This window comes from Leptonychotes weddellii, chromosome 10 (assembly GCF_054177405.1).
Source record: "Leptonychotes weddellii isolate Sample4059 chromosome 10, ASM5417740v2, whole genome shotgun sequence".
NCBI lineage: Eukaryota > Metazoa > Chordata > Mammalia > Carnivora > Phocidae > Leptonychotes > Leptonychotes weddellii.
The window spans coordinates 45,096,992-45,114,974 of NC_138378.1; the positions used below are offsets into that span (position 1 = coordinate 45,096,992).

Consider the following 17,983-nt stretch of genomic DNA (forward strand, 5'->3'; position numbering starts at 1 on the left):
TTTTTTTTTTTTTTTAAAGATTTTATTTATTTATTTGAGAGAGAGAATGAGATAGAGAGCATGAGAGGGGGGAGGGTCAGAGAGAGAGGCAGACTCCCTGCTGAGCAGGGAGCCCGATGTGGGACTCAATCCCGGGACTCCAGGATCATGACCTGAGCCCAAGGCTGTCACTTAACCAATTGAGCCACCCAGGCGCCCGAGGAGGGCACATTCTGCATGGAGCACTGGGTGTTATGCAGATACAATGAATCATGGAGCACTACATCTAAAACTAATGATGTAATATATGGGGATTAACATAAGAATAATAAATAAATAAATAAATAAATAAATTAAATAATAAAATAAAATAAAATATCAGGAAATGCACTAAGGCTTATACATAGATGCAGTTGCCCTTAACATTTCAATCTCATTGGTTTTCTTTAAATTAAAACTCACAGAGTGCATAATTAAGGTATACCACAAAACCAAATCTGGGGGTGCCTGGGTGGCTCAGTTGGTTAAGCGACTGCCTTCGGCTCAGGGCATGATCCTGGAGTCCTGGGATTGAGTCCCACATCAGTCTCCCTGCTCAGCGGGGAGTCTGCTTCTCCCTCTGACCTTCCCCCCTCTCATGCTCTCTCTATCTCATTCTCTCTCTCAAATAAATAAATAAAATCTTTAAAAAAACAAAACAAAACAAAATCTGTTACTCTAGTAAGAGGTTTCCATGCTTAATACTCAGTGGCTAATTTGACCAAATTAGGTCTTTTTAGGGAAAAAAAAAAGGTAAGCCAATGTAAAACATTTAGTTTGAAATGTATTTTAATATTTTTTAGACATAAAAATTTATGGAGGAAAGGGGTTATCACTAGGGAAAGAAAGCAAAACACTAGAATGATCAAGAATTTTCAAAGAACAAGCACCACAAAGGATGCTTGCATTTTGTTCTGTAATATTTACCAATGCATTTTTCTTACTCCAAGTAGTCTACTCCATCAAATTCTGAATCATCTTCTGAATCACTGTATTCCACAGCAGTATAACAGGACAGGATGGTGGCAACATGATTTTCAATGTGTTCATGTCTAGCAACTGGTTCAGACAGCTCTTTTACTTTACACGCTGGATACCTTTTTGTATTGCTTCCAGAATTATATTCTTAGTGTTACAGATTATGGGTACGATTGATCAGTGATACTTTGGCTCAGAAACAGGTATAAATTGCAGTGGCAGGGTAGGGAGGCATTAATGGAACATAGTGACTTGGGGCAAAGGTAGGTGACATTGGATGTAGCCTAGAGGGAAGATGAGCAAGAGCTCCAACCATGACAAGTGATGATGGTCAAATGCCAGGAGGAGGCAGAGGAGGAGGTGGTAGGTGGAGGCAGCCCCTGGACTTCACTTTGTGGATTGGATGACTGGGGCAGTCTTAACAGGCTGTGGTGGGTCTAGCTACTGGTGTGGAGGGCTGTACTAGGGGAGGTGTGATGGGGGAAGAACTCTGGGGGCAATCTGAAGAGGAGCTTGTTTGTAAGCAATAGCAACTGACCACAGTTAAGTTAGACAGAAAAATATTTTATTTGAAGGATACAGGTTAGCTCACAAAACCAAAAGAAAAGAGGAAGAACTAAGGCAGGAAGTGAAGCAGCTCTAGGAATCTAGGTAGAATACCTAAAGAAAAATCTCTCTTTAAGGCACTTCTCTCAAGTTGAGTGAGCACCAAATAAATCCAGTGTCTGCTCATATTTAAAATTCTAGGGCTAAGTATCTGATTGGCCTAGTTTGGCTCATGTTTTTACCCTTTGTCCATAGAAAGGTGGGGTTCTTTGATGGTTAATCCCATGAAATTGTATACACTTGGGGAGGGGCAGTTTGTTAAAGCAAAATTGGGATGGTAATAGTAGAAGGGGGAATTAGTGTTGGCAAGGTGAGAACAACCGGTGTGTACAAGGAAGGAATAAGATAAATACATAAGCAGCAATAATGGAAGGGAACATGTTATAAATACCATAGAAGAGATATAAATAAAATACTTTCAAGAGTCTTAAGAAGGAAACACAGACACACACACACACACACACACCCACAAATGGTGGTGGCCCATCATGAAAAATTGCACAAAGGAGATAACATGTAAGTTCCTCTTTCAAAAGAGAAGAAGTTGTGTGATGTGGATTAGAGGTAGTGGGGCAAATAGGACTCAGACTAAGGAAACAGCCTCATTGAAGAGGAACTTGGGAGGTGTGAGGTCTGTTTGGGGGAACAGAGGCTAATCCTATTTGACTTTAACAGTGAGCAGCAGTTTCCCAACATATACTCTGGGAGTCCTTGGTGATCCCTGAGACTGTTTAGGGGGTGTGTGAGATCAAAACTCTTTTTATAATAATAAATGATGTTTGCGTTTTACATACTCATTCTCTTTAGGAGTGCACGGTGTGTTTTTTTGGAGCTATATTATCTGTGACTATGCCATTCTTTTGATGACAAATGGGATGATGGAATGAGTATTAGGTATTCCTGTGTTTTAAACATTTCTCGGTTTTATTATTTTATTTTATTTCTCAGTTTTAATTTCTAATATGGAAAATATTGCTAGATATAACCCACATAAATGAAATCTACTTGGGGTTCTCAATAATTTTTTTAAATTTAAATTTAAATTCAATTTAGTTAATACATAGTGTATTATTAGTTTCAGGGGTAGAATTTAGTGATTCATCAGTTACATATAATACCCAGTGCTCATTACATCAAGTGCCCTCCTTAATGCCCATCACCCAAATTACCCCATCCCCCACCCACCTCCTCTCCAGCAACCCTGTTTGTTTCCTATACTTAAGAGTCTCTTATGGTTTGCCTCCCTCTCTGTTTTTATCTTATTTTAATTTCCATTCCCTTCCCCTATGTTCATCTGTTTTGTTACTTAAATTCCACATATGAGTGAAATCATATGGTATTTGTCTTTCTCTGACTGACTTATTTCGCTTAGCATATACACTCTAGTTCCATCCACGTCATTGCAAATAGCAAGATTTCATTCTTTTTGATGATTGAGTAATATTCTATTGTGTGTGTGTATATATAACCTCTTCTTTATCCATTCATCTGTCCATGGACATCTGGGCTCTTTCCATAGTTTGGCTATTGTGGACATTGCTACTATAAACACTGGGGTGTATGTGCCCCTTTGAATCACTATGTATCCTTTGGATAAATACCTAGTAGTACAATTGCTGGGTCCTAGAGTAGTTCAATTTTTAACTTTTTGAGGAACTTTCATACTGTTTTACAGAGTGGATCTACCAGTTTGCATTCCCACCAACAGTGTAAGAGTGTTCCCCTTTCTCCACATCCTCACCAACATCTGTTGTTTCTCGAGTTGTTAATTTTAGCCATTCTGACGGGTGTGAGGTGGTATCTCATTGTGGTTTTGATTTGTATTTCCATGATGCTCAGTGATGTGGAGCATTTTTTCATGTGTCTGTTGGCCATTGTATGTCTTCTTTGGAGAAATATCTGTTCATGTCTTCTGCCCATTTCTTGATTGGATTTTGTTTTGTTTTGTTTTTTGGGTGTTGATAAGTTCTGATAAGTTTTGATAAGTTCTTTATAGATCTTGGATACTAGCCCTTTATCTGATATGTCATTTGCGATTATCTTCTCCCATTCTGTAGGTTGCCTTTTAGTTTGTTGATGCTGTGCAAAAGCTTTTTATCTTGATGAAGTCCCAATAGTTCATTTTTGCTTTTGTTTCCTTTGCCTCTGGAGACGTGTCTAGCAAGAAGTTGTTATGGCTGAGGTCAAAGAAGTTGCTGCCTGTGTTCTCCATTAGGATTTTGATGGATTCCTGTCTCACATTTAGATCTTTCAACCATTTTGAATTTATTTTTGTGTGTGGTGTAAGAAAGTGGTCCAGTTTCATTGTTCTGCATGTGGCCATCCAATTTTCCCAACACCATTTGTTGAAGAGACTGTCTTTTTCCATTGGATATTCTTTCCTGTGTTGTCAAAGATCAGTTGACCATAGAGCTGAGGGTCCATTTCTGGGTTCTCTATTCTGTTCCATTGACCTATGTGTCTGTTTTTGTGCAGTACCATACTGTCTTGATGATGACAGCTTTGTAATAGAGCTTGAAGTCTGGTTTTGTGATGCCACCACTTTTGGTTTTCTTTTTCAACATTTCTTTGGCTATTTGGGGTCTTTTCTGGTTCCAAACAAATTTTAGGATTATTTGTTCTAGCTCTGTGAAAAATGCTTGTGTTATTTTGATAGGGATTGCACTGAATGTGTAGATTGCTTTGGGTAGTATAGACATTTTAATAATGTTTGTTCTTCCAACCCATGAGCATGGAATGTTTTTCCATTTCTTTGTGTCTTCCTCAATTTCTTTCTTTTTACTTAATGAAATTAATTAATTAATTAATTTGAGAGAGAGAGAGCACAAGCAGGGGGAGGGGCAGAGGGAGAGGGAGAAGCAGGCTCCCTGCCCCATGTGGGGCTCGATCCCAGGACCCTGGGATCATGACCTGAGCTGAAGGCAGACACTTAACTGACTGAGCCACCCAGGTGACCTCAATTTCTTTCTTAAGTGTTCTATAGTTTTCCAGGTACACATCTTTTACCTCTTTGGTTAGATTTATTCCTAGGTATCTTATGGTTTTGGGTGCAATTGTAAATGGGATGGATTTCTTGATTTCTCTTTCTTCTGTGTCATTGTTTGTGTATAGAGATGCAACTGGCTTTTGTGCCTTGATTTTATATCCTTGACATTGCTGAATTCCTGTATCAGTTCTAGCAATTTTTGGGTGGAGTCTTTTGGGTTTTCTACATAAAGTATCATGTCATTTGGGAAGAGTGAGAGTTTGACTTCTTTGCTGATTTGGATGTCTTTTATTTATTTTTGTTGTCTGATTGCTGAGGCTAGGACTTCTAGTACTATGTTGAACAATAGTGGTGAGAAGGGACGTCCCTGTTGTCTTCCTGACCTTAGGGGAAAAGCCCTCAGTTTTTCCCTATTGAGGATGATATTAGCTGTGGGTCTTTCATATATGGCCTTTATGATGTTGAGGTATGTTCCCTCTATCCCTACACTGTGAAGGGTTTTTATGCAGAAAGTATGCTGTATTTTGTCAAATGCTTTTTCTGCATCTATTGAGAGGATCATATGGTTCTTATCCTTTGTTTTATTAATGTGGTGTATCACATTGATTGATTTCCAGATGTTGAACCACCCCTGCAGCCCAGGAATAAATCCCATTTGGTCATGGTGAATAATCCTTTTAATGTACTATTGGATCCAATTAGCTAGTATATTGTTGAGAATTTTTATATCCATATTCATAAGGAATATTGATCTGTAATTCTTTTTAATGGGGTTTTTGGTTTTGGGATCAAGGTAATGCCCAGCTCCTTTGGTGTAAGGTTAGGTGTAATGTGGGAACCACTGGTGTATACCAAATGGGTAGAGAAATGGAAATATGCTGTGGTGGCTTTTCTAGTAAGGTGAAACTTTTCTTGCTTCTTGAGGAAGGCCTGTGTTGCTATATACTTCCCTCTTCAGACCACCTTTGCTGCATCCCAAAGGTTTTGAACTGTAATGTTTTCATTTTCCTTTGCTTCCATGTATTTTAAAAATTCTTCTTTAATTTCCTAGTTGACCCATTCATTCTTTAGTAGGATGTTCTTTAACCTCCATGTATTTGTGGTCCTTACAAGTTTTTTTCTTGTGGTTGACTTCAAGTTTCATAGCATTGTGGTCTGAAAATGTGCGTAGTATGATCTCAATCCTTTTGTACCAGTTGAGTGATGATTTGTGATCCAGTATGTGATCTATTCTCAAGAATGTTCCATGTGCCCTTGAAAAGAAGGTGTATTCTGCTGCTTTAGGATGAAATGCTCTAAATATATCTAAGTCCCCCTGATAGACCAGTGTGTTATTCAAAGCCTTTGTTTCCTTGTTGATCTTCAAAGGCTGACTTCCCCTGATTAAGAAATAATTCTCCTGCCTGAGGGTATTTGAACTGGGACACTGGCTCTGCAAGCCTCTGTAATTGTATGAGCCAATTCTTTAATACATATACTGGTTCTGTTTCTCCAGAGAATTCTGACTAATAAGATTTTGATACAAAGAATAGTTCTGGAGGAATAGAATCTTTTTTTTTAAATATTTTATTTATTTATTTGAGAGAGAGAGTGAGCGAGAGAGAGAGAGAGCATGAGCAGGGGGAGGGGCAGAGAGAGAAGGAGAAGCAGATTACCCACTAAGCAGGAAGCCCAACATGGGACTCTATCCCAGGAGTCTGGGATCATGACTTGAGCTGAAGGCAGATGCTTAACCAACTGAGCCACCGAGGTGCCCCTGGAGGAATAGAATCTTAACAATGAATTTTCCAAATTTGTTCTGGGAGTTTCTGGAATTAGCTTTCCAATCTGTTAAGATTTAAAGACACTAATGATTCTATTTGCAGTAGTAAAGATTGACAGCCCATGGCAATATTTAGATTTACAAAATATCACCAATTGGATACTCCTAATCAGACACTTGGAAGAAACAAAGATCTGAGCAATCATGCATGTGATATGTTCAAACAATTATTATTATAAACTGGTGAGTATAATGAGATTGGCTGGTTGCTTTCAATGCCACTGGACAAAGCTGTTGCTGGACAAAATGGGGAATGAAAATGAGAAGCTCAGGAGCCTGAATTCCCAGCTCAAGTAGCCACATACCTGACCTGAAAGCTTCTATGTCTTCCTTGAAAGAGACTTTTATCTCCTATAGCTAGCTGTAGGGCTAAGATGCTGAAAACCAAACCCAGAATCTCATCCTTCAAGTTTCTGGATTACAATGCAACCCAATGTAATTAGTATGATGCAAGCTGAATACCAGCTTCGTAGGGTATCTACTTTTAAAGTGAGGGTATTAATGGGAAGGAATGGGACTCTGAAAATTGGGAAGGGTATGTGTGAAGAGATCCTGGTGGAGCTGGAGACTTTGAGCCCTTAAATTCTGATGAATCTTCTTTCCCTCTCTACTTCCATTTGAGGGGATTGACCCTGCATTGCTTAAGGAAACTGCGCTGGCTTCCCCTGGGGCAGTTGTCTTGCAAGACACTGCTGCTTCTCCTCAGGACCCATCCTAGCTCTCTCTGTGCTTCTAGACCTAGGATTAGACTCAAGTCCCAGCAGGGCCCTTAAGGTGAGGTACAGTGTGACCCATGAGGGGGTACATTACACTCTCAAAGAACTACTTGAATTTTTTAATTTATAAAAACAGTAATCTGGGGAATATGTGTAGGAATGGATATAAGGGTGAGGAGTAATGGTGGAAGGGTGATAAAGTTTAATTAAGCCAAATTCATGCATGAGGGCCCACTAAGCAGAGATTCTGCATTTACTGCTGCAACTCCAGGGGTTGGGGAGGACTGCAGCTGTCTGGATGGTTGCCTGAAGCATGCCCCAAGAGGTGACCCACTCTGAGAGAATGGGAAATGCTGGACCTGCATTGGTGTAATGTGTTAGAGTGGATTTGTCATTTAAGACCTATTCAGTCATACTGGGAGGGTCCACCACAACCATGAGGAATAAATTTATGAGGAGAGACCTGGCATCAGAGCTTGGTGACTGTAGGCCCCACATCACTGTGGGAACTGTAGTCAGTGAACTGGGGGCCAGCCTAATGCAAGGGGAATAGTTGGATTCTGGGATGGCAGGGCCAAGTGGTGGTACTCAACCACCAGAGACAAGGTGGGTATGGTTGTTACCAATCAATCTATCCCAGTCACTAACTCAGGAAACAAATGGGTGAGTCCTGGTGCACTGCTGCGGCCAACTGCTCTGACCTGGGGTATCTCGAGGGGGCTGGAGAAATGGAAAACACAGCTCCTGGCTGGGTTTGCCAACACTGTTGCTGAACAAACTCGGATAAGCTCGTACCAAGAGAAGGCAATAACTCAGGAGATGAGGGTTTGGAAAAGAGAAAAGGAGAAATTTATTTTGGGTGCCAGCAGTTGGGAGAGGTGGCAGGCTCAAGCCTGAACAACTAACCTCTCCAGCAGCAAGATGGACACCTACAGATGGTGCAGAGAATGCATGATCCACAGTGGGGGTTGGTATGTGTTCAGCACATGATCATGGGCAGGGAAGGGGACATGTCAGATGTGGTCTTCTAGGCATTCTGTTGCTATCAGGGCTTTTCCAGGTCCAGTCATTGCAAAACATCTTTGTCAATGTCTGAAGAAAGTGTGATAAGAAATAAGCACAATGGGTTTCAGTTAGAGATGAGTTGAGCGGTCTTCTCTATTTCTGCTTTTAGCTGTTGGGGGCTATGGTTGAGCAAGACGGCTCACTGACACAGTTACCATAAAGGAGAGCTGAGTCAAAGCAGAGCTCAGAATACTCTGATGTGTACAGACTTACGGCATTGGCTAGTGATTGTGGTGTCCCTAGAAGTGAAACAGGAAACCTGCTAAATTCTGATCTGTATAAGAAGTTAAGTTCTAGGTCAAGTGAACAAAGTCTAACTTCACTTGTCAGAACAGAAAGTCAAGGCTCCTCAGTCAATTCTGAGACATGCGTCAGTTTGCAGACCTAGAATCCCATGGAATGAAGGAAGGCCAGGTCCCCTTGAGAAGGGACTCTGGTAAACTATCAAAAATATACCATTAATCTTTCTTCCAGCCTTCCCCAAAGGGACCTACAGCCATTTATTTAGCAGGGTAACCATGCATTGGGGAAAAGGAAATAATCAGACCTGCTAGGGACTATTGGACACTGTCTCTAAACTGACACTGGTTCCAGGAGACCCCGAATGTCACCATGGTTCCCCAGTCAGAGTAGGGGCTTATGGAGGTCAGGTGTTTGATGGAGTCTGTCTCAAATTGGTTCCATGGATCCTCAAACCCAAACTGTGGTTATTCTCCTAAACTCTGGAATGCACAATAGGCATACTTGGCAGCTGGCAGAATCCATCCTCATGTTCTCCTGACCTGTGGAGTGAGGGCTATTGTGGTGGGAAAGGCCAAGTGGAAGCCATTAGAACTGCCTCCATCCAGGAAAATAGTAAACCTAAAGCAATACCGCATTCCTGGAGACGTTGCAGAGATTAATGCTATCACCAAGGACCGGAAGGATGCAAGGGTGGAGATTCCCACCACAACCCCATTCAACTCTCTTATTTGGCCTGTGCTGAAGACAGCTGAGCTTGGAGCATGCCAGTGGATTTCTGTACGTTTAACCAGGTATTAATTCTAATTGCAGCTGCTGTACCAGATGTGGCCTTCTTGCTTGAGCAAATTAACACACTGCCTGGTACCTGATATGCAGTTATTGACCATGCAAATGCTTTTATTTCCATCCTTTATCTTCATAAAAACCACCAGAACATTTGCTTTCAGCTGGCAAGACTGGCAATATACCTTCACTGTCCTACTTCTGGGGTATATCAGCTCTCCAGCCCTATGTCATAATTTAGCCCATACAGACCTTGATCACCTTTCTCTTCCACAAGATATCACATTGATCAATTACACTGGTCATATTATGCTGATAGGAACTATTGAGCAAGAATAGCAACTCTTCTAGGCATATTGGTAAGACATTTGCATGTCAGAGGGTGGGAAATAGATCCAACAAAAATTCAGTGGCTTTCTATGGCAGTGAAATTTCTAGAGGCCCAGTGGTGCAGGGCATGTCGAGAATTCCTTCTAAGGTGAAGGATAAGTTGTTGCCTCTGGCCCTTTCCACAACCAAAAAAGATGCCTGGTGTGCCTCTTTGGATTTGTAGGCAACATATTTCCCATTTGGGTGTGCTACTCCAGCCCATTTACTGAGTGAGCCGACAAAGCTGCTAGTTTTGAGTGGGGCCCAGAATAAGAGAAGGCTCTGCTATAGGTCCAGGCTGTTGTGCAAGCTGTTCTGCCACTTGGACCATGTGATCTGATAGATCCAATGGTGCTTGGAGTGGCAGTGGCAGAGAAGGATGCTGTTTGGAACATTTGATGGGCTCTTACAGGTGAACTGCAGCCATTAGGATTTTGGAGCAAATCCTTGCCAGTCAATCTCTCTAAATAATTACTCATCTTTTCTTTATTTTTAGAGGGGGTGGGGAGGGGCAGAGGGAGAGGGAGATTTTTTTTTTTTTTAGATTTTTTATTGATTTATTTGACAGAGAGAGCACAAGCAGAGGGAGCGGCAGAGGGAGAGGGAGAAGCAGGCTCCCTGCTGAGCAGGGAGTCGGATGAGGGGCTCGATCCCAGGATTCTGGGATCACGACCTGAGCTGAAAGTCAGGTGCTTAACCAACTGAGACACCCAGGCGCCCCGGGAGAGAGAGAATCTTAAGCAGGCTCCATGCCCAGCATGGAGCCCGACTCTGGCTTGTACTTGAGAGACAGGTAATGGTGGGAAAGCAAAAGTTGATTTATTTGGGAAGCTGGCAACCTGGGAAGATGGTAGATTAACATCCCAAAGACTGTCTTCCCTGTGCAAGGGAACCAGTGGAAAGTGTGAGAAATGGGGGAGGGGGCTACGTGTAGAAGAAGTTGATGCTCAGCAGTTAATAATTTGTGTTTGCAAGGCTTCCAGATTCCTCTGCTCTGCCAATAATCAAGTCTGCCAGGTGTCTCTCACTAAAGGATACCCCTGCAGCTCAAAGAGCTGTGTCCTGGCAAGGCAGTCCAGACTCCTCCCCTTGTACCAGGAATCAAGATTCCCAGGTGTCTCTTACTGAGGACCCCGTGGTCATGGTGGCTATTTCAAGTGCAGTAAGGCCTTATCTTCTGGAAAGTCTGGTCCTTTGTTCCTCAAGGCCAGGGGTCTGTAGGATCTCAAGGGAAGCAGGTTAGTTCTGCTACAAACTATGGGGTTTAGGTCAGCATGCAAGGAGTGCATAGCTTGAAGCAAGTTAATGCTTAAGACTGGTTGGAGTGCTGTTACAATATGATTTGCCTTCCCTGGAAGCGTTTCTGCCAAAACTATTATCTGTGGACTTACAGAATGCCTTATCCATCACCAAGGTATTCCACACAGCATTGCTTCTGATCAAGGGAATCGTTTCTTGGGAAGTGGAGTGAATCAATTTGCTGGTCTTACCATTCCCACCATCTTGAAGCAGCTGGCTTGATAGAACTGTGGAATGACCTTTTGAAGACTCAGTTACAGTGCTAACTGGGTGGTAATACCTTTCAAAGCTGGGGCAAGATTCTTCAGGAGGCTGTACATTCTCTGAATCAGCATTCAATAGATGGTGCTCTTTCTCCCATAGCCAGGATACATGGGTCCAGGAATCAGGGGGTGGGGATGGGAATAATGGTACCACTTGCTGTTACACCTAGAGACCTATTAGCAAAAGTTTTGCTTCCTGTTCCCATAAGTTTGTGTTCTACTGGTTCCTAGAGACCTTAGTTCCAAAGGGAGGGATGATTCACCATCCCTCACCATCATCAAAAGTGATACCATTGAACAGGAAGTTAAGATTGCTGCCAGGCTATTGGGTTCCTCATGCCTCTGAGTCAACAGGTAAATAAAGTAGTTGCTTTACTACCAAGGGGACTGTACTCCACAATGAAGGTGAGGAAGAGTCTGGAACACGGCACATCCCTTAGGACATCTTTAACTATTCCCATGCCCTGTGATTAAGGTCTTTGAAAAACTACAACAACCCAATCCAGGCAGGATGACTAATGGTCCAGACCCTTCAGGAATGGAGGTTTGGGTCACCCCACCAAGAAAAGAACCACAACCTGTTGAAGATCCTGCTGAGGGCAAAGGGAATACGGAGTGGAAGAAGGTAGTTAGGAATACCAGCTATGACCACATTACCAGTTACAGAAATGAGGATGGTAATTTTCATGAGAATTTCCTTCTTATTTTGTTATGAATATGTTTGTGTTTATGTACACATATAATATTTATTTCTTCCCTCTCTCATCCCCTTATCATGTAGTGTAAGATGTATTGACTTTACACCATATTATTTAAGTATTAGCTTTACATCATAGTATTTAAGTTATTGGATATCAAGGAGAAAAATGACCAAGAAAATAGTGCTCTCATGAACAGCAACTGGAAATCAGGAGCAGTCAATAATTTATGAGGGGCAGGGAGCAGGGAAAGGGGAGGGGAATGAGTTAGGTTTTAAACATTTCTAGGACTGAAGTGCCATACGTACTGTAGGTGGGAATATCTACCCAGCAGTTGAAAATATAACAATCCTGGTGGGAGGGGTTTGAGACTGGAGATTTAAATGTGGGAGTGAATCACACAGAGGCACCATCTGGGAGTTTTTGAAGGGAGCAGAATATATTCAGATCTGAATTTTAAATCACAGATGCTAGACTGGAAGGAGCCTTGGATGATTCTCTTGTTTCCCCCTCCAGCCCAGATGGAAGCATGTGGTCTTCGGTCTCTCTCTTACAATGAACCCCCAGTCTCCTAATAAGAAATATATGTACAGGGATTAGTTGACAGAGTTGTAAGCCTGCTCTCTTAAGTTTGAGTGAAAAGCATGAGTCAGGTGTCTAAGAAATGGAGGACTTGCACCTCTGTCGATTGCCGACTTAGATTCATTACAGCATTCCAGAAACAAAGCTGAAATCCAAGGTCTTTTATCACTCACCTTGCCAGGCTTGCTGTATGAAGCTTTGTGTACAGATTGCTTTATGATTTCAAAGTATTTGTTTTTCAGCTTGAGATCTTCTTTGACATAACTGCACATCAGCCCGAAGGCTATTTGTAAAGGCAAATCTTTGGAAGATAGGAACATCTTCCTGGGGTTGACGTGCCAGGCAAATGCTGTTGTGAAATCTCATGGCATGCAGGCATTAAGATATGCCCATGCAATCAAATACACTTTAAAACAGTTTCAGTTTTTTTCTCTCTAGCTCTATCTACCATCTATGTATGTATGCATCTATCTCAATAATAGGTTTCATTATAAAATTCAATGTTAAGTGGGAAAGTATAAAAGTTTTAAAATTTTCAGCTTTCTCTTAGAAATTAAATATTTAATAAGTATTTAATATATCCAGAAAATAAAGCAGGATTTTGTCCCTTTAGTTTAAGTGGTCCTCATCTCTTTGTGAATTTTGCCATCATCATACTTCAAGATTCTGGTATATCCCCCCAAATCCTTTCTGATGCTCACTTTCCCCACTCCTCCTGTCCCCTCTCCCTATCCCTGTGCTTCTTCAGCTTTGTGTCTCAGTTGTGACCCACACTGGGGCCCTCTCTAGGACATCTTCTCTGGCCATCTTGTCTCGGTCCCCCTCTTCAGACTTAACTCTTGACTCTGTTCTCTTGATCACAGTAGGACTTGTATAGTAGGGGACATGCTTTCCAAGGACCCCCACTGGCTGGGACCCCCTACCCTCTGCCCCGTGGAAGGGGATTAGAGTGTGTGTCTCAGGTTCCAGGTGGTTTACACCTCAGTGGCCACACACCATGTGTTAGGGAGCAGGGTGTGGTGGGAAAGAAGGTGGACTTGCACCTGCAGCTGAAAGCCCTGCCTGCTTGGGTGGCAAAGGCCAAGGCAGGGCTCATAATGCTGAACTGGCAGACCAATCCCACGCGTGCACCCACTGCTATTCCTCACACTGAACAGCCCCTCCTCACCCTGTGTTCACTGATTACCTTGTTCCCAGCTTCACAATGAAGCATTCCAATTATGTAGAACTCAAGGTTCTTGGTGGTACTGCCCCAGTGGTGTGCTTTTCACATGGGACTCAGAGGTGCGTTCCTCCCCACTAAAGTTCTCTGGAAATGGAGCAATGCTTCTGGTGCCCTGCCCAGATGCCTTTGGATTGACACCACCAACCTCTGCCTCATGTTACAGCTGTATGCTTCTTTCCTACAGGCCTGGGCCTGCTTCCTTCAGAGAAGGAAGTCTGCCCTTGGGCACTGGGGTGGCTTTGCCCAAAAGCTCTGAGAGCATAGGAGTCTGGGAGCTGACATATCCCAGGGCAGCCAAAGGGAGGCATGAGGGCAGGAGAGGAAAGCCCAGCTCCCTGCCCTGCCTCTAGGAGGGACTCTCCCAGGAGCCCCCTGAGAATGAGGCTGAGTCTGGGACTGTGCAGAATCCCTCCCCATCTTCCTTCCTCGCTCTCTGATGATTCTCTCCTGGAAACACTTTTGAAATGTTACTTGCACAGGAATCCTCATCCAGAGTCTGCTTCTGGAAACCAACCATAAACACGGGATGCCACAGGCTTCTGGAGAGCCCTGAGAATGTTCTGCCTTGCAAGGCAGCCTGTGGTCAATTGCAGTAGGAAATTGCAGCTTCCTGCTGCTTCTCTAAGCAGGGTGGTGACCTGACATTCCATCAAATCCCATCTCCCTGGGACCTGAGGGGGGCAGTGCTGGGACATGTTTTGTGCTATTGTCCTGGGCTCAGAGCACAGGGTGCTGGGAAGGACACTTAAGCTTACATTTGGGTGTCACAGCCAACCCTGTGCACAGAGCCTCATGTGGGAAGGTTACCTGGCCCACCTTTCTGCACATCCCCTCTCTTCCCTGCTCTGCATTGCTGATCCTGGTGGTGGTCAGGGATGTTCTCCACCTTCCTGAAGCTCAGGGAGGAGCCAGTGGGCTCCTGGTTAAGGCCATGATGGATTGTGAAGTTTTAAGCACAGTGTGAACCAAGCCCTAGCCAGTCCAGCTTTTCCTGCCAAACTTTGGCCCTGAGCCTAACCCCACCAATTACAGCTCCTGGGGGACTGGTTACCCATAAGACCCTGGCAATGCAGGGGTTCACTGGGGTGACCTAATACATGGAGAGCTATCCATTAGCCACTTGCAGCCCTTCCTGGTCCTTGTCTTCTTCTGGCTGGGACCCTGTTCCTGCTACTGCCTGAAATCTGTTCCCTGTACTTACTTTAGAATCCCTGCTAGCCTGGTCCACATCCACCATGGATCTTGGCTATGCCCACCTGCTTACTCCTAGAACCCGCAACATGTGTACTGCTTCTCAGAGATATGTCCAGATGGTGTTGGCGGAGAAGACCCCACCTCAGGACCTGGACATCCCTACTGACCTGGGCCCTCCCTGGGCCTACATGTCTGGAAGTACTACCCTTACAACTCTCAAATGAAGGTAGCCCCCTACCCCAAATGCACACACTCTTTTATTTGTGGAGGTGCTCCTTGGTGTTCTTTGGGCAGCAGAGGCAGAAGCTCTGGCGATATACAGATTTCTGGGGCTTCAGTGTGATTCCACCCAGCACCTCTGCTCTCAGGTTCCAAATGTGGGAGCTGCTAGCGTTGGTGGTATAGTGGTGAGCATAGCTGCCTTCCAAATGTGGGAGCTTGGGTCTTCATAAATATGGATCTTCAGGATGCCTCCAGACTCATTCACATAAGGTCCTGGCCCAGCTAAAGCAGACCCAGAAACTCAGCTCAGAGACTGGATAGTAGATGATATTTCAGGCTTTGTGGGTCATTCTTCTTTGTTGATGTTGTTTTTGCAACAACCTTTTTAAAATAAGAAAACCCCTCTTAGCTCCCGGGCATACCAAATGAATATGAATTTGGCTCAGGGGCCATAGTTTTCCAACCCCCCCTCCCCCCATGACCTTAGACCAACAACCCAGAAGGAAGAGATAAGGGGAAGGCACTGACAATGAGAGGATGGGTGCTTTTCCATTTAAATGTAAACCTCTCAGGGGGCGCCTGGGTGGCTCAGTCGTTGGGCGTCTGCCTTCGGCTCGGGTCATGGTCTCGGGGTCCTGGGATTGAGCCCCACGTAGGGCCTGCTCGGCGGGGGGCCTGCTTCTCCCTCTCCCACTCCCCCTGCTTGTAGTCCCTCTCTCACTGTGCCTCTCTCTGTCCAATTTAAAAAAAAAAAAGTAAACCTCTCAGAAGAAAGCTGGTCATTAGATTTTACCAGTAAAAACTTGAATTCCTCCAAACCAAAAAAAAAAAAAAAGAGTTGATACCTAGAAATGTTTAAGAGTTTTTATTCCCCATGCCTTGACTTCCTTTCTCCATCATTTGTCATTAGCATTTCACATATTTGAATTCAGAATATTCCAGCCTCTGAAGGGCAGATGGGCCTGGCAGGCTACACTCAACTTTGGGAAGGGTCAGTTTCTGCCCAGAGCTACCTCCTGCTCACAGACTTTTCCATCACAATGACGCTCTGATCCAGGATCCTCCCAGGGAAGAACTGCCTTTCTAAAGCATATTTCCACCAAGGCTTGTTGTTTTTCTTTTTCTAAACATGCCAGTTAGGAAGGTTTTGAGATTTGTTAAAAAATCAGACAGGATTCCTGGAAACCCAAGTTGTGATGACACCAATCTGAGTGTCCAGAGGAACAGTGCAAGCACCAGCTGCAGCCCAGGAGGAGGTGTGGGCCATGAGCAGGGTTCTAGGAGTGTGCTGGGGAAAGGGAGCTGCCAGGGGTGGGGACCCAAGTCCACCAGCTCTGCTGGCACCGGCCTGTGGATTCTTAGTCTCATCCCAAATGAGATCATTGGATGGTGTGACCTGATTCTCCGATTTCTCATTCTGAAGTTTCAGGATTACAGGTCGTCCCATTTCCCACTGTTGTATATTTCTCTCCTTCTAAATGCATGGCTTCAAAATCCCTTAACCATGAACATTTACAATGTTATCTTGCATGAATGTGGTATATAGAGGAATGTGTGTGTGTAAATGTGTAACATGTGATTAGAATAGAAGTTATTTTAAATGTATCCATGTGGTTCACCTTATTAGTCTTTCCTCAGAGCAGCTAAGCACTCTGCACAAATCCTGTAATGGATTATTTGTCATTGTGGTTAATGATTTTCATGCTTACCTTAGAAAGTAGAACCATGATAGAATGCAAACAGGGCTTCTTTTGTTCCTGGGTGGGGTTGCTATTTTCCTGTATCTGATGATTTAGTGGCACAGGAAAGCACCACTCCCACAAGCTGCACCTTCCTAACATTCTTTTAAAATAATACACTGAGCTTCTCACTACTTGTGTAAATGATGCTAGACACTTTCTTGAGAGGTTTTAATGAAAAAAAAAAAGGAGCAGAACATGATTACATGTGTAGCTGAATAATTTGGCAATCCTGACAATTTTGCTAAGACCCTCTTTTTATGAGGCATGAAATGTGATCCTTCCAGAAATGTGATAGTCAAGATTTTCTTAAAGTGCATGTGGTGCTGGTATTTTATTTTATTTGGGGGAGGGAAGACTGATTTAAGGACTTTTTTCCCCCTTTCTAAGAAGCTCATCTGAAATATAAGTTGTTTCCTGTCTTCCAGCCTTGTGTTGGCATCAGAAGTGAACTGTTTCTTGTTTATCATGTGCTGCTCATCAGTCATTCCCACTCCAGCCTTTCTCTTTGGTCTTGAGACCATATCCAGCTTGAGATTGTCTGAATCAGGCACAGCCCACTAGCATCATCTGTGCCTTACAACCTGTACTTTCAAGAGCTAGGCCATCCTCTGTGTCTCATTCTTAATGGTTAAGGATAAACCCTGGTTCCCTTACACATTCTCCCTAGTGTTCAATTCTCCTTTGCTTCTTGTTCACTTTCTCTTTTTTTAAAATTTTTTATTGTTATGTTAATCCCCATACATTACATCATTAGTTTTTGATGTAGTGTTCCATGATTCATTGTTTGTGCATAACACCCAGTGCTCCATGCAGAGCATGCCCTCTTTAATACCAATCACCAGGCTGTTTCTCCTTCTCCCACTCCCACTCCCCGTGCTTGTAGTCCCTCTCTCCCACCCCCCTCCCCTCTAGAACACTCAGTTTGTTTTTCAGAGTCCATCGTCTCTCATGGTTCTTCTCCCCCTCCGATTTCCCCCCTTCATTCTTCCCCTCCTGCTATCTTCTTTTTTTTTTTCTTAACATATATTGCATTATTTGTTTCAGAGGTACAGATCTGTGATTCAACAGTCTTGCACAATTCACAGCGCTCACCATAGCACATACCCTCCCCAGTGTCTATCAGCCAGCCACCCCATCCCTCCCTCCCCCCAACACTCCAGCAATCCTCAGTT

The 17,983-nt window shown here is 43.5% G+C and overlaps 2 protein-coding genes and 2 pseudogenes across 2 annotated transcripts in view; 2 read left to right on the plus strand and 2 right to left on the minus strand.

The window, feature by feature from the left end:
* Positions 1-7,441, minus strand: part of SULT1C2 (sulfotransferase family 1C member 2) — a 33,727-nt gene extending 26,286 nt beyond the window's left edge. The window contains 2 exon segments of the mRNA XM_081832299.1: positions 963-1,143; positions 7,384-7,441. Of these exon segments, the coding sequence (XP_081688425.1) occupies positions 963-1,143; positions 7,384-7,441 (239 nt within the window).
* GCC2 (GRIP and coiled-coil domain containing 2) overlaps positions 1-17,983 on the minus strand; it is a 287,662-nt gene that overhangs the window by 209,555 nt on the left and 60,124 nt on the right. The gene's annotated exons all lie outside the window — the stretch shown is intronic.
* Positions 7,739-10,087, plus strand: LOC102726359 (uncharacterized; annotated as a pseudogene).
* Positions 10,928-11,796, plus strand: LOC145723756 (uncharacterized; annotated as a pseudogene).